The sequence below is a fragment of the Sus scrofa genome, chromosome 4 (genome assembly GCF_000003025.6).
Source record: "Sus scrofa isolate TJ Tabasco breed Duroc chromosome 4, Sscrofa11.1, whole genome shotgun sequence".
Taxonomy (NCBI): Eukaryota; Metazoa; Chordata; class Mammalia; order Artiodactyla; family Suidae; genus Sus; species Sus scrofa.
The window spans coordinates 123467425-123482605 of record NC_010446.5 but is presented as its reverse complement, the minus strand read 5'-3'; the positions used below and the strand labels follow the sequence as shown (position 1 = coordinate 123482605).

General features: G+C 53.0%; 1 protein-coding gene across 1 annotated transcript in view; it reads right to left on the bottom strand.

Annotated features, from left to right (window-relative positions):
- BCAR3 (breast cancer anti-estrogen resistance 3) overlaps positions 1–15181 on the bottom strand; it is a 226033-nt gene that overhangs the window by 183998 nt on the left and 26854 nt on the right. Inside the window, exon 2 of the mRNA XM_003125890.6 lies at positions 14255–14560. Within this exon, the coding sequence (XP_003125938.5) occupies positions 14255–14348 (94 nt within the window). The 5' untranslated portion in view covers positions 14349–14560. The remainder of the gene's footprint in view (positions 1–14254; positions 14561–15181) is intronic.

Here is a 15181-nt window from a genome sequence, read left to right as displayed (position 1 = left end):
CGCCCCCACTGGTCCCCCGCATTAAGCCCCCCTGGAGAATGCCCAGATACAGCCTCTGGAAAGGGCTGGAACGACTCCGGGCACCGACAGCCCCGGAGAGTCCCAGGGCTTTCACAACTGTCCCCTCGCATCCTCACGGCTGTGATCCCGGGCACCGTGTAAAGTTAGCCTCTAATGCGGGGGTTCCCAGCCTTACCGAAGGTGCTCCCTAGGCTTCCAGAGTCGCCTGGAATGGAAGAGGGGGACGCCGAGCTGTCCTGGGCTCTTCGGGTTTGGGGCAGGGGGGCCTGGGGCATCTGCTGGGAGCAGCTGGGGCCAGGCCTAGGGCCCTCCCTCCTGCCCGCCTCTTCCCCGGGGTTCCATGCAGCACCCCCACCCAGCTTCTCTTCCCTCGTATCTTTTCTCCCATCTTCTGCACGTGCATCTCACTCTGGTGTGGAGTAGCTGCCACTAAGGCGAGCTGCATCATCTCCCAGGTGACTTCGGATGGGGCGAAGAAAGGCCTCTGAGAGGTGAATGCACCCAGGTGACCAGGAGGGAGACTGTTACTGCAGCAGGTGTTCCATCAGCTGCAGGACAAATTGCTGACCCTCTCGGAGCACGTCGGGACCCCCCCTTTTCCATCAGCGGGGCCTGACGGTCCCCTGTGGGCTGCAGAGGGCAAGGCAGACATCTCCTTCTCCCCTGGGACATTCCTTCAGCAACCTCCCCACCTCCTAGCCCCCTGCAGGCACCATGCCTGGACCTCAGCACCCACTGTCCTGCTGTCCAGTAGCTCGAAGGGTCACAGGTGGGCTTCTGTGGGGAACAGACCTGGGACAGAGATTTACGTGCAAGTGTTTACTGGGGAGTGTTCTTGGGAACGACACGCTGGGGGAGCTCGCACACAGGATGTGCCGTCAACAGAGCCTGCAGTCCGTCCCAGACGGCGCCCAAGGCTCGGCTGGCCCCTCAGCGAGATCCTGAATGGAAGCAAAGGGCCAGGGCTGGTACCCCTGTGCCGTCCAGTCACTGGATGCGGCTGTCCCTGGGGGCAGTGGGAGGGAGGAGGAAGCTGAGCCTCGGCTCCCACTGCCCCAGATCAAGCCCTGGGCCTGACCGGTCAGGAGACAGGGCTGAGAGGAGGCTTCCCAGGAAGCTCCCATGCGTGGCTGGGAAAGAACACGCATCAGCTGAGAGCGTCAGGGCAGGCCTGGCTGCGGAAGGCGAATCAGCTGCCATCCTGAGTGCTGAGTCCGGATGACCCACCTTAAGCCCAGGTGGGTGTAACACAGCCAAATAATGCGTCTGAGACAAGCCCTGCTTGGGAGCCAGCTCTAGGATGTCTAAATCTGTGCCACCCCCCAGATCTCCACTGTAACAAGGGACTGGCTCTCTGCTGTGAGCTTCCTTGTCCACGTCCTCTTTAGAGCTGGGCAGACTCTTGGGAGCCCCGGAGGAGGAGATTAAGAAGCCCCCTCTGAGAAACACGGGCCAAAGCCAGCAGCGATGCCTGCCTAACTTTTCACCTTTCTTAAATGTATTCATCTTCTCCCTCCAAATAACATGTGCCCCCGGGTCCCTTCAGCAGGTCCTGAGCGGTCTCTGCTGCCTGTTCACCCCTCGGCATCACTGCCACATCTCTATCTTTCCGTCTCTTTGCGGAGGAGGGACAGCAGCTGGGGAGAAGCTGTCGGGGGAAACAGAAGGAGGGAAAATTCCCGGAGTGGGAATTTTCCAGGCTGGGTGAGAGGGGGTTGGTTGAGGCAGGTGAAGGATGGAAGGTTCCAGGCCCCCGACAGCACTCATCTGCACAACGGCTGGCACCCCGCCACCCCTCACCCTGCACGCCCCTCTCCTCACACAACTCTGCAGAAGTGGATGTGCCGCCAGCTTGTCACCAGCCCCCTGTGAACCTCAGAGTGTGGGCTGATGCAACCGCAGCCTGTGACACAGTTTGCCAGGCTCTTGCACCAGTGATCCAAGTGTGGCAAGGGTGAAATAGGGGCCCGATGGTGCAGAAGGGCCTGCGCCACCAACAAAGAACCATGATGACAACAGGAAGGCGCCGAAAGCCAGGCCTCGTGTAAACAGGAAAGATGGCCCTTCCTCTCCCCTCCAGGGAAGACAGGGATTTTAACCTTCCAGTGCCCGGCCAATCTCCTTAGCACCCTGGGCAGGGCCCCTGCAGCACCCCCCGACACCCCCATTGGACCCTGGGCTGGAAGGCTGCCTTCCTGGCCAGGTCACAGGTGGCAATGGCCCTGTCACCAGGTGGCGTCTGCTGGTGCTGGGGAGGTGGCAGGTAGAGCCGGGGGCACTGCAGAAACCTTATGCAGGGGGTTGGGATTTGTTCTTTCAAACCTACTGTTTTTCATTCCAGCTGCGTCAATCAAACACTGAAACACTCACATGAACCTGATTGCTGGAAACTCATCAACCCCAAGCCTGGCTGGGAAGCCCTGGTTCTCCCCTCACTGCTCCCCCTACCCCTAAGGTCCTCTTCCCTCTTCTCGGCAGAGACACCACCTCAGGACCCAGGCTGAGGCCACCTCTCCTGGGCCCCGCCTGCTCACCTCTGCCCGCAGCTGTGCACTCTCGGCCCCCAGCGCCACCTGCCCAGCCAGCCTCTCCACCGCACCTCGAGATCCGCAGACACACTTCCTTCTCTCCAGCCTGGTTCAGGCTCCACCATCTGGTCCTCTTCCCACCTCTTGTCTCCCCACCACCACCCAGAATCTAGTCTCCTGGCTGCAGTGTTCATTCCAAAAGGCATTGACGAATGGTAGAAACACTTCTATAAAACTAACACTTACTGAATGCTTACTGCACGCTGGCCTCTGCTCTAAGTGCTCTCCATGTACAACTCGTCTAGATCTCACAATAACCTACAAAACAGGCATCATGTCTTCCGTTTCGCAGATGAGGACACGAAGGCACAGAGAGGTTGGGGAACCTGGCCAAGGTCACACAGCTAGGAAGAGGTAGAACAAGCATTGGGAACCTAGGCAAACAGGCTTCACAGACCACCCTCCCAAGCCACATCCTGTCATTATACTGCTGTGCCATGGCTCGTCACAGCTCTCAGGATAAAGTCCAGACTCCTCAGCACTCGAGGTCCCTCATTTCAGCCTCATCCCTTCTCACTTGCTGATGGTACCCTTCACTCCCCCACCCCTGAGCGGTGTGCTGGTAAGGGTTTAACAATCGGCTCTCCGGACAAGAAAGTCCTGATACAGACTCCACCCATCCCCTTGGCATCAGTGCTTCCGCCACGGCGACTTCAAGCTGGACTCTGATGTCATTGCTGGGGGAGCTGGGAAGTGACGCTCGTGGTCAGCTGGCAGGTGCAGGCTCCCAGCTCAGGCACACCGCAGACTCCACCCCCCTCTGCCACCTACCACGGCCCCACCCAGCAGGGACCGTGTACCTTCGACCACACCCCCCACCATCCTGATCGCTGACCCACGGTTCGTGTGTGGGTCTGGAAAGCTCCAGGCCAAGTCCACATTCCTCTCGCGTTCATCACCCACCTCTGGCAGCCTGAGGGCGGGCCGAGAACACCAACCGGGCCATGAAGGCCAATGCCCAGCCTTCAGATAGGCACCTGTCCCCTGCTGGCCACAGCCCCCGTGCTCCACCCAAAAACCCCATGCCCAGCAGTTACGTCTTCACCCCACTTCAACCCCACCCCCCATTTCCTGTGATGCCAGCCCTTTGTGCAAACGTCCTGCGGGCACCTCCCACTCAGCTGCTCTCAGGCCCCACTGACCCCCCCTTATCCATAGACCCAGTCCTGACTCTACAGTCTCAGCCTCATGACCCAAGCCCCAGGCCCTGTCCCCTCCTGGCTGTGGCACAGGTGTGAGATCTGCAGGCAGGAAGTCACCCATAAGCTAAGCAGCCCCAGGATGTCTGTTCCTGCTCACAGGCTGGAGAACCTTCCAGGCAGGTGTGAGCTAGAATGGACATCCCGACAGCGATTCCTAGGGAAAGGGGTTATAGGGGTTTTCTCCCAGTGCCTGATTAAAGACCAGGTGATTTACCCAAGGCAAAAACTTGCTCTCCCTCCATTTGTCCCTGGTGCAAAGTGCACTATCCCACGGGACACTGGGTGTGGCTTGGGAGTGACATTTTCTTGTTAATTAAATATCGAACATGGTATCACTGCATAAATCAAATACACAGTATGAGAATGCCCGTTTCACATGCTTATGGGGAGGGTGAGTACTTCCTACTGGGACAGCAAACGTCCCCATTCTTGCGAGTCCGAGTCCTGTGGCACCTGGGGCCATTTCCACGGTCACCAGTGAGCATCCTGCACTGCAGTGCCAGTGCCCAGAGAGATGTGGGCAGCAGGGCAAACCCAGAGAAGGTTTATTCAGGGGAAGTCCTTGCTTCACAGCTGAGCCTTCATATAGCACTGCTGACCCCTCCCGACCAATCCAGAACCACTTGAGTCAGCAGACTGAAAGCAGTTTAAGAAGTGAAAATTTGGGACAGATTAGGCGGCCCGAAGTATGAGTGAGTGTGGGTGTTTGTGTGTGTGTGTGTGTGTGTGTGTGTGTGTTGGAAGGGTGACTGTCCTGGGCAGTTTCAGAGACAGTGCTGATAATGGCCAGGCTGCCAGATGCCTTTCCAGCCAGATGCAGAGGTGACACTGCCCAGGAGGTAAGCTGCCAGAACTCTCCAAAGATCCACCTGCCCAGGCGCGTGTTCTTTCTGTGGGTACCTCTGTTGCCTGGGCCTCTGAGCTCTGCAGGAGAGAGTCCAGGCTTCAGGGTGCACCATCCTGGGGCCGAGCTCAGCTGCCTGCCCGCCCTTCACTCCTGGCTCCTCTCTCCTCCTCAGAACCCTCTTCATGTTGCTTAGATAATCACAGGGTCTCCTCCATTGGGATGGTATCAGCTGTAATCTTGTTGTGATAAACGGATCGTGCTGGATCCTTCTAAGTCTATCTGTTGGAGGTTTCCACAGAATTTTTCTAGTGCTTATCTGATTAACTGGGGCCAATTCACTAAGCTCCCAAGTAAAGGAATCTGCCTAAGCTTTGAGAGTTGAAACAAAGACACGTAGACAAAGATGGTTGAGATAAAAATTCCTAGTACAACAAAGGCTACGTTGAAAGAGAAAGACCTTAGGACAGAATTTATAGCCAGAGGGCTGGGGGAGGAGCAGGTACCTCAATCCTGAATGGCCATTGCGTGATGAGTGAGAAGGCCCCCTTTTCTATCTAATGAGCTGGCATGTCATTGTTTTTGAAGCAGTCAACCCATCTTGAATCTGGTACAAGAATACCCAGAGCTATATCAGAGCTAAGAAAGACCCACATGGTGCCTACCCACGCGGCGTGGAGGAGGCTGAGGTGGGGAGAAAGAATTTTTGCTGTATGAGAGTTTATACTTTTTGAGTTTTGAACCATGTAAACGTATTAGCCCTTTAAAAATTAAAATTTAGGTGCCTCGTTAGCACAGTAGGTAGCATGTCAGTCTCATAAAAATTAAAATCTAAAAAATCCACATGACGTTTCATTTATTCTGCTACTTTCAAAAAATAAATAAAACATCCAATACCATGTTTACATTAGGTGGCTTTCCTGAAATTAGAGTACAATGCAAAGTACATCTTTCTGGATGCGGAAAACAGCATTCGCCGAGGAGCTCCAAGCCCGGTTTTTTGTGCTCTGCCTGAGTGTAGGGACAGGGACCTTGTGGGGCTGGTCCCCTTCGGGCTTGGCTGAGGTCACACTCAGTGACAGTCAACATGATGAGCAGGACTAGGGGGCCAGCAGGTGGCTACCTGCAAGGCTGGAACATCAGAGTCAATCCTGGGCAGTGATGAATGAACAACCCTGCTTGCAGAGAGGATGATCCCCGGAGAAGCCAAGCGCCGAGGACGGCAGCCCTGCCCAAAGGTGAGTGAGGCAGGAGGGATGCGAAAAAAAGCAGATGTGCAGATGGGAGGAAACCAGGAGTGGACCCCATGCCAAAGCACGAGACAAGTGATGAAAGAAAATTGCACCCTGGTGGATTTCAGCTGAAAAGCACCGTGCAGAAACCTACACAGCCCCCGCGAGCACATGGCACATCGCACATCGCCAAGGTGCTGGCCCCACAGGCAGAGGAGAAGCCAGGGAAAACCCCATCACCCTCCTCTGGGGGAAGGAGAGGAAGTGCTGAGGCTTGGTGACGTGGAGGAGTTAAAACAGAGCCAAACGTGCCCTCTGGACGCCCGGAGACAGGATGCACAAACAAACAAGGGGCGACTGAGCAGGAGAGAAAAGTTCACACTGAAAAATCAGCAGCGGTGAGATCTGATTGTAGCAACTCCAGGGCTCCTGTGGGGACATAGAGAGAGGGTGGCTCCAAGGAAGGAGGGCCAGGAGGGTTCTTGGGGGTTAAGGTATCTTCACGGGGTTAAGGTACCTGGCAGCCTCTAGAACAGGCCACATGGGAGACAAATAGGTTTCCCTCGGGTCATAAAATCCCTCCTTGGAGCCCCCAGAGGCGCTGCTTCTGCAGGAGCTTTTGTGTAGGGGACGGAGTAAAAACCATCACTTTTAGGCCAAAGGCCATCCTCTCTCTCCTTGCTCAAGGACAACCGGCTGCAAGACCTGAGATCTGAGTGTCGCCACTCCGGTCCCCGGGGGCCTCTGAGTCCTGGCTCAGAAAGTCTCCAGAGTGCCCGTGGCTCCACGGGTAAGGTCAGTGCACATGCTTCCAAGACAAGCCATGAGCCAGCGCTCTCATTTCCTCACCCGGAGGGAGGAGACAGAAGGCGGGCACGGACCAGATCACTTCCCGAAAAGCACAGCTGGCCCCCACTGTGAGGTCGCAGCTCCCTGAGCTAATTAAAAGGCAGAGCAGTGAGAATGTCTGGCTTGCTGCATAAGCATCTCTTGGGGAAAGTACGTTTATGGTGCTGCACACCCAGGGCTCCCCGCTCACGTTCAGGAGCCAAGTCAGACGCAGGTGATTACGGTCTAGTGGCAAAGACGCTGGCCTGACTGGAACCAGGAGTCTGGTGGCACCTGGGGCTTTGTCACCTATGGTGGACCCAGGAACCCCTCAGATGGCACCTCTGCGCCTTCATCACCCTCCTCCTCCAAAACTGAACTGTGCCTCCCTCCCCGATCCAGAGTGCGGCTGGAGGGAGTACAGCATATGTGTGCAAAGGAGCGAGCAGGCTGAGCCTGGGGCCTCATATCCCAGAGACAAGGAAGGCGGGCCAGACAAAGGGGAGGGAATGCCTGAGATGGGCTGGGGTCCTTAAGAAGCCTCTGCCGCATTTTGCATTATTCATTTTCCAGTTCTCTTTGACAATTTTTAAAGGATATGAAAAAAAATGCCAGGATAAAATTTTTTTTCTTTGCTTTTTAGGGCTGCACCGAAGGCATATGGAAGTTTCCAGGATAGAAGTTCAATTGGAGCTGCAGCTGCCGGCCTACACCCCTGCCACAGCAACGTGGGGTCCGAGCCACCTGCAACCTACACCAGCTCATGGGCAATGCCGGATCCTTCACCCACTGAAGGGACCAGGGATCAAACCCACATCCTCATGGATACTAGTCGGGTTCATTTCTGCACCACAATGGGAATTGCATGGACATAAAATGTGAAATGAATAAACAAATGCTAGAACAGTTTAGAGCTAAATACATGTGTAGGGTTGTGTGAGAGTGTGTGTGTGTGTGCGTGTGAGAGCGAGTGTGTGAGAGAGTTGTGAGTGAGTGTGTGTAAGAGTGTGTGTGGTGAGTGGATAAGAACCCAGGCAGAGAGGATCACACTGTGTGTGATGGGAGGCAGCCAGGACAGGCTTCCAGCTTACCTCTGATCCCCTGGAAGGCAGAGCCACAGGCAAAGGGCTCACACTGAACCACGAAGGAACTGGTGTGGCCATTGCAGGGGGAACCATCCAAAGTATAAGGGGATATTTTAGCATTTCAGTCTCTGGGAGGTGTTTTTCCCTCCTTTTTTTTTTTTTCTCTCTCTCTAAGTTTAATCACTTATTGCTTGCATTTACCCTTGCTTGGAGCCAGAATGGGCCAAATCAACAGTAAGAGTCTTTTCTGCTTTGTAAACCTATGAAAAGGATAATTCTTTCTTTCTTTGTAATAACGTTCTGTGAGGTTTGGAAAGCTCCCCTGGTGCTGAAGAATTTTCATATCTGTGGACTGAGGGTCCCCCAGGGAGCGCAGTTGGCAGAGTCCCTTCCGGAGCTCTGCCCACCTTGGGAGCCACCAGGAGAGTTATTTAATGAGGGTGTTGGGATTGGAACGTGGCTGAGCTGCAGGATGCCACACTAAACTCTGACACCAAGGAAGAGAACAGAGGCAGCGTGGCCCCCGTCTCTTCCCTGGGGAGGGCCCTGGTGCAGGCTGGGCTTTTTCCTGGGACAGTGATGGATTGCGTTCTCCAGGCTTATAAGAAACAAAGAAGAAGGCTTTGGAGCCAGATTCTGGGGGGTGTCTTAACTGTTCCTTGGCCCAGACTCCACTGGGAATCGATCCCAAGTCTTTGGCAGAGAAGATTCTAATTTGAAACAGCAAGAGAGCCCTCTCTGAGGCTTCTAGCAGAAGAGCTGTGACCTTGGTGGGAGAGAGCTGGTCCCATTCTCCGTGGGGACAAGGAAGCAGGTGCAGCATCCGTCATGGCAGAGGCAGTGATGGTTGCTGCAGGCCCTCCGAAAACAGTGGGGCTCTGATCTCTGCCTCAGGATAACTTCAATTGTTGCTAAAAACCCTATGAGGCTCCAAGGACCCAGTCAGGTGAAAGCTGGGCTGTGCCTCCAGGGGGCTTGGAATGTCAGTGCTTCTACTCAGAGGGAGCTTAGAGTCAAAGCTAATTTTGTTGCCACCCTGTTGCCTTTCCTGACTGTATCCCTCTCAGGCTGGCATAGACTAGGGATGAGTTTTACACACAGGATGGCATGTAACCCTTCAAGATCCCCAGGACCCTATCCCAGAGGGTGTGAATTACCCGCCCTCAGAGAAAAAGAAACTAATGATTCAAAGATTATCAACAATGTATCCAAACTCCCTTTCTTGGGAAGACTCTCCAAAGGCAGGGGATTCTTGGAGAGGGAGCAAGGACATGGTGCTGTGGGTGCAAACCCCACTGCACTCTCATCTTTTTAGAGAATTAACAAATTGTTTCAGGACCACAGACAGCAGCAGAGGGAGTGCCAGCCGGGTGCTCACATCCCCCTTAGGCTCCTCTCTGCCAGCGGTTGTCAATTCTGGTCCTTCACACACACCCAGCCCAGACTTTCAGTGGAAGCTCCGAGGAACTTCTGAGGCTGTGCAGAGAACGGCTGAAAACCACTGCCCTCTGCCTTCGGCACGGGAATAAGAAATCAGCTGTGTTTATTGCCATGCCCTGTCCCCAACCAGTACTAATGACACTAGGTAATGTCTATTACGTACTTACTAGATCCGTGTTCTGTATTCTCATTTTATCCTTGCCACCCTGTAAGGTTGATTCTAGCATTATACCCCTTTTATAGATGAAGAAGCTGAGTTAGTCACAGAAAGATTAAGTGCTTTGTCTGAGATCATTCAGGCAGAGTTCCAGAGCCCAGCCCCACAGCCACGCTGCCATGGATATATTCTTAAACTTCAGGCATGGAATGAAGGCAAAATGGTAAGAAGCATGAGACTTCATGGCTGTCTTGGCTCCTGAAGTCATCAGGGACCTGGAAAAGCCATCTGCTTTCACACTTTGGACTTGGGAGTTCTGTTTCCTATTCCGGTTATGCCTCTTTTTATCCTGCAAAAACTAGGGCAGGTTACATAACTTCTCCCATTTCCTTCCCCCATGGAAGAACAAAGTGGACAGGCATCATGGGTGGGTTTGGAATAGACAAAATATGCCAAGCTGCTAAGGAAGAGAAGTCAGGAATTAGCATGTCTGTTCAGTTTTCTAAACGGCGTGGTGTTCTGGCCTGGATGAGAGAATCACAGGCTTTCAGAACTTCCAGAGCGCACAGATCTTAGAATCTATGGTCTGCAGGACCTTCAATATTATTGAGGTGAATGCCTCACCCCAACACAAGAATCCTGCTAACCATTACCAAAGGGGACAGGTTGGGGGAGGGATGGACTGGGGCTTTGGGACTGGCACATGAACACTGAGTTATAGGAAATGATTGGCCAACGGACACCTGCTGCATAGCACAGAGAACACCACCCAATATTCTGTGATCTACTATGTGGGAAGAGAGTCTGAAAGAGAAAGAGTGTGTGTGCATATGTATAACGGAACCACATTGTTGTACAACTGAAATTACAGCCTTGTAAATCAACTATACTTCAATAAAACTTTTAAAAATGAAAAAAATGCAATAATTGTATATACTGATAAATGTCATAGAAAAGGTAAAATATATTAATGTATTAATAGAACAAAAAGAATCCTTCTAACCACATTCCTGAGTCAGTGCCAGGGGCTCCTTAGGTCACGAGGAAGCCATCCTTTGTCTGCAAGGCATCCTTCTTCTGCCAGACATACCCAAACATAGCATGTCCATAGAGTGTTCTCCAAGGCTGCTTCTTTCTTTTTTTGTCTTTTCAGGGCCGAACCCGCGGCATATGGAGGTTCCCGGACTAGGGGTCTAATCAGAGCTACAGCTGCCAGCTTATGCCACAGCCACAGCAATTCTAGGACCAAGCCGCATCTGTAACCCACACCACAACTCACGGCAACACCGGATCCTTAACCCACTGAGCGAGGCCAGGGATCAAACCCGAATCCTCATGGATACCAGTCAGGTTCGCTTCTGCTGAGCCATGATGGAAACTCCCAAGCTGCTTCTTATACTGTACCGTATCTGCCTCCCTCCCACCAGAGTCCAGCCCTGCCCTCTGGAGTGGCTGGCATAAAGCACACCCCACCACCCCACGGCAGCCCTTGGCATGAAGGGGAGCTGTGGTGCCTCTCCTGATGCTCTTTTCAGGCTAACCTGTCTCAGCTTCTTCGGTTGTCATTCAACCTCATTTCTACTGCCCTCAACAGCCTTATTAGTCTTCTCTGAATTCACCTGGGCTTGCCAGTTGTTCCCAAGCCTTCCATCGGTTCTACAAATATTTACTGGGGGCCTTCCAGGAAGATAGCAGATGCTGAGAATGCCTAGAAAAAGCACAGTCTCTGTCTTGAGGGGCTCACTGTCTTGGAGCCCCTCAAGCAATTGCAGTGTGGTCTGGGAAGTGCTGTGAGAGGGCCAAGCCAGGGGCCCTGAAAGTACAGAGGATGGGGAAGCTGACAGGTGCAGAGGAATGCATGTGTGTGTGTGGGTGCGTGCGTGCGTGCATGAGCACGCTGGGAATGCACTCAGGAGGGGAGGGAGAGACGACCCAGTTCTAGGGGCTGCCTGTGGTTTGGAAGCACCAGAGTCAGGGTCATAGGTGAGTGGAGGATAAAAGACAGGCTTGAGAGGCCCAGAGGGGCCAGATCCTGGAGGAGATTGTGTGAGACTCTTCTGAGAGCAGCAGGGAGCTACTGAAGGCTTGTAAGCAGGAGAGAAACACAGTCAACTTTGGATTTTAAGAACAACTCCTCCGATTTCCCAGCTGGAGGGAGTACTGGAGGCAGCTGTGAGGCTGGAGGTGGGCGACGCCCCCGCCAGACAGAAGAGAGCACAGCAGGACTCCAACCTTATCCTGGAGGCTGAGCATCTCGGATGCTGCCAGCAATTGTGAGCTGGACTGGGGGCCACAGCTCACTCTCGTTTCACATTCAGGGGTAACTCAAACTTTTCTAAAGGAATAGCAACATTAGCTCTTTCCCAGCAACTATCCAGTTGTTTTCAACATTATCCCATCAGTTTCAGCCCCTCCTTTCAGGTTATTGAGATCTTTGTGCCTCTTGATTCAGCTCCTTTTCTACTTATGGGGAATAAGGAAACATCTGCCACAGGACAAGTGGGGTGAGCACTGGTGGAAGGGAAGCTCAACCCAGGCTTCCTGACCCTTAAACCAGGTGCCCTGTTATTCTGCCTCCCTAGGGAATTGATCGGTTTAGGGGAGCCAGAATCGAGACTGACTCGCAGCAGCTTAAGCTTACTTGGAGGAACAGGTCTTAGCTTACAGACGCCAAAGGCAGGAAGGGAGGACCCTCTACTCCCGTCTTGTCGACTGAAAAGTTCCCTGAGTTTGAATCGACAATCAACAGGGATGGCATTACAGGCCTTCAGGCAGCTGAAGGTCACAGTCATTCAAACTCAACCCGTGAGGCACCTGACAATGTCAGAGGGCTCAATTCTTTCTTTTCTTGCAAAAGAAAGTCTTACAAGCTGGTGAATGCTTACCAAAAGCTTCTCTATGGGACTGAACTAGTTCAGGGCGTAAAAGCGGTTCAGGGAGACCAGACAGGTGGTGGGAAAGGGGACACCCCTGGGGTAGGGTTGGGAAGGGGGGCGGCAAGCAGAAAGCCTCCCCGGATGAATGCCCAGAGAACTGGGCTCCTTCTCAATTAGGACCCAGTTCACCTGGTCTCTGACGGAATTTCTTTTCGTAGCTCCGTGAAACTCATACACTGCTTTCCCCTTGGCCCCGCTCATTAAAGTCCTGGGAATCGGCACAGACTGTGTGCCAAGCCCTGGGCCCGGCTGGCCAGCGTCTCCTAGGTCAGTCCGTCCCCAACCCCAGCACCACATCTTCATTAGCTCTTTTCCTCTTTCCTTACTTTTCCTTGATATTAACGTTTTGCTTAAAAACCAAACCAAACCGAAACAGATCCAACCTCTGCTTCTAACCAGCTCGCCCGGCATCTCCTCTGCATCACCTGCTTTCTGACTTAAATCCCCACCTCAGCTTCCACAAATGCAATGCTTCCCATGCGTCCTCTCTTCTGAAGCCCAAATGCCACAATGGAAACATCCGACTTGTTGGATGAGCAAGAACTTCTTTTTTTAGGATCATACCCATGTCATATGGAAGCTTCCAGGCTAGTGGTCACATTGGAGCTGCAGCTGCTGTCCTACACCACAGCCACAGCAACACAGGATCCAAGCCACGTCTGCAACCTACACCACTGCTCATGGCAGTGCTGGATCCTTAACCCACTGAGGGAGGCCAGGGATCGAACCCGCATCCTCATGGATACTGGTCAGGTTCATAACCTACCAAGCCATAGCGGGAACTCTCCAGATGAGCAAGAATGTTATTGATCCCTTTACAATGAGCAGATGCTGGTCTCCGAATAGCTGGGGACTGGCCAAATCTCACAAAGGGAGTTAAGAGCAAGGAGGAACAGTTCTAGAATATACTCTTCGGGGAGAGAATGCAAATCAACCTTCATGTGCTTCTCAAGTAACAGGCACCATAAGCACTTTTTTTAAAAAAGAGGAGAAACAAATCAAGTCCTTCCACTCTGAGCCCCGACCCTTCCTGTCCAGGCTGGAAAGGAAGCCCCCACCGCCTGGACGGCGACATTGACCATGTAGCTCTGTGTTGCTTTTCCCAGGTCAACAAAACCTGCCTGAACTTCTCTGGCTGGAGATCGGAGGGTGAGAGCGTCACTAAAGCCATGAACCAGAGACTAGGTCTTTAAAGAGCACGTTCTATAGCCTTCTATCCGGTTTCTCGCACGTCTGCAATGACACCTGAAAAGCTCTGCTGAGATGAACCGTATCTGTCTGTGTCCGGGTGACTCAAATTGCCTCTCTTTCTTGCCAGGAAATTCCCATTTCTGGCAAGAGCCGCCCATAGAAAGTCCCACACGGCAGAGAAGAAAGGCCTCGCTGACAGAGGCTGTCCAGAGGATTAAACACAAACCACAGGCTTCTTTCTTTTTTTATAAAAAGGCTAAACTAAAAGAAAAGCTTAGCTTCCCCACTCAGCAGGCCGCCTTTCAGAGAGGACGTTCAGCATTGACTGCTCCTGGTCACGTTTGCATTTCAGTCTCTTAACTTTATTACTTTTATTTATTTTATTTTATTTTTGCTTTTTAGGGCTGCACTCGAGGCATATGGAGGTTCCCAGGCTAGGGGTCCAACAGGAGCTGCAGCTGCCAGCCTACACCACAGCCACAGCAACGCCAGATCCCAGCTGCATCTGCAACCGACACCACAGCGCATGACAATGCCAGATCCTTAACCACTGAGAGAGGCCAGGGATCGAACCCGCAACCTCATGGTTCCTAGTCAGATTCTGTTCCACTGTGCCACCAGGGGAACTCCTCAGTGTCTTAACTTTAAACACACCACCCGCTGAACAACTGCTGGGTCCAGGTGAGTCTAACAGCCTCAGCCCCAAACGGTTCAGAGCCAGTGCACTTACCTAAATGGTGCAGTGCTGATGTTTTCTCCTGGGCTGTGGCTGGAGCATCTTGCACGAGGGGACTCCGGGCACGCGCCACACTCGGCTGGGGCATCTGTCCCCACTTCCAGCTGCTAAGCCGGGGGATGGGTGGAGGGGCGGCGCTGGCCTCTCCCCGACTCGGGAGTGAGCCGGGCGGGCGCGCTCCTGACCGCTGGCCTCCAGCTGCCCTGCAGCTGGGGAATCACAAGGTGATCGGTCGGGTCCTCAGGTCCGGGAGGTTGGCCTCGTGATTGCTTCATACCACAGGCTGCTTCCTGCCCCGAGCTAAAAGAATGAAGGAGGAGCTTTCTTAGAAATGCAGATTTTCAACAAAATTCCTTTTCTCTGTGTGTACCAGAAGGTGCATTGCAGCATTATCTGTATGAGGAAATCACTGGGGAAAAAATGCTCGCCAACTGGGGACTCAAATAAATGATGGTCCTTCCAAATAGTGGGAGGGGGAAGGGAGAAAGGGGGTCTATATTTGCTAAGGTCTCTAACTATATTTTGAGGTGAAAAATCCCCAGCACGTTGCAGATCGTCCTATTTGCCATAAGGTCCAAATCTCAGGGTTTGGGTATATGCTCAGAAAAAAGTGGATAGAGCCATTCCCAAGAAGCTTGGAATAGTGGAGACCTGAGACTCTGGGGAGCACAGCTGGGGCAGGAGGAGGGATCCCACGTTTTGGCTCATTTTAGGTTTTCTTTGTTACCTTGTGTATGCACATAGCACTTTTATAATAAAAGGAGTTTTTAGAAATGCCTTTCTTGGAGCTTCTGTTGTGGCTCAGCAGGTTAAGGCCTTGAGAATGTGGTTCCATGCCTGGCCTGGCTCAGTGGGCTAAGGATCCAGCATTGCTGCAAGTTGCTACGGTCACAGATGTGGCTGGGATCCAGCTGTAGCTCC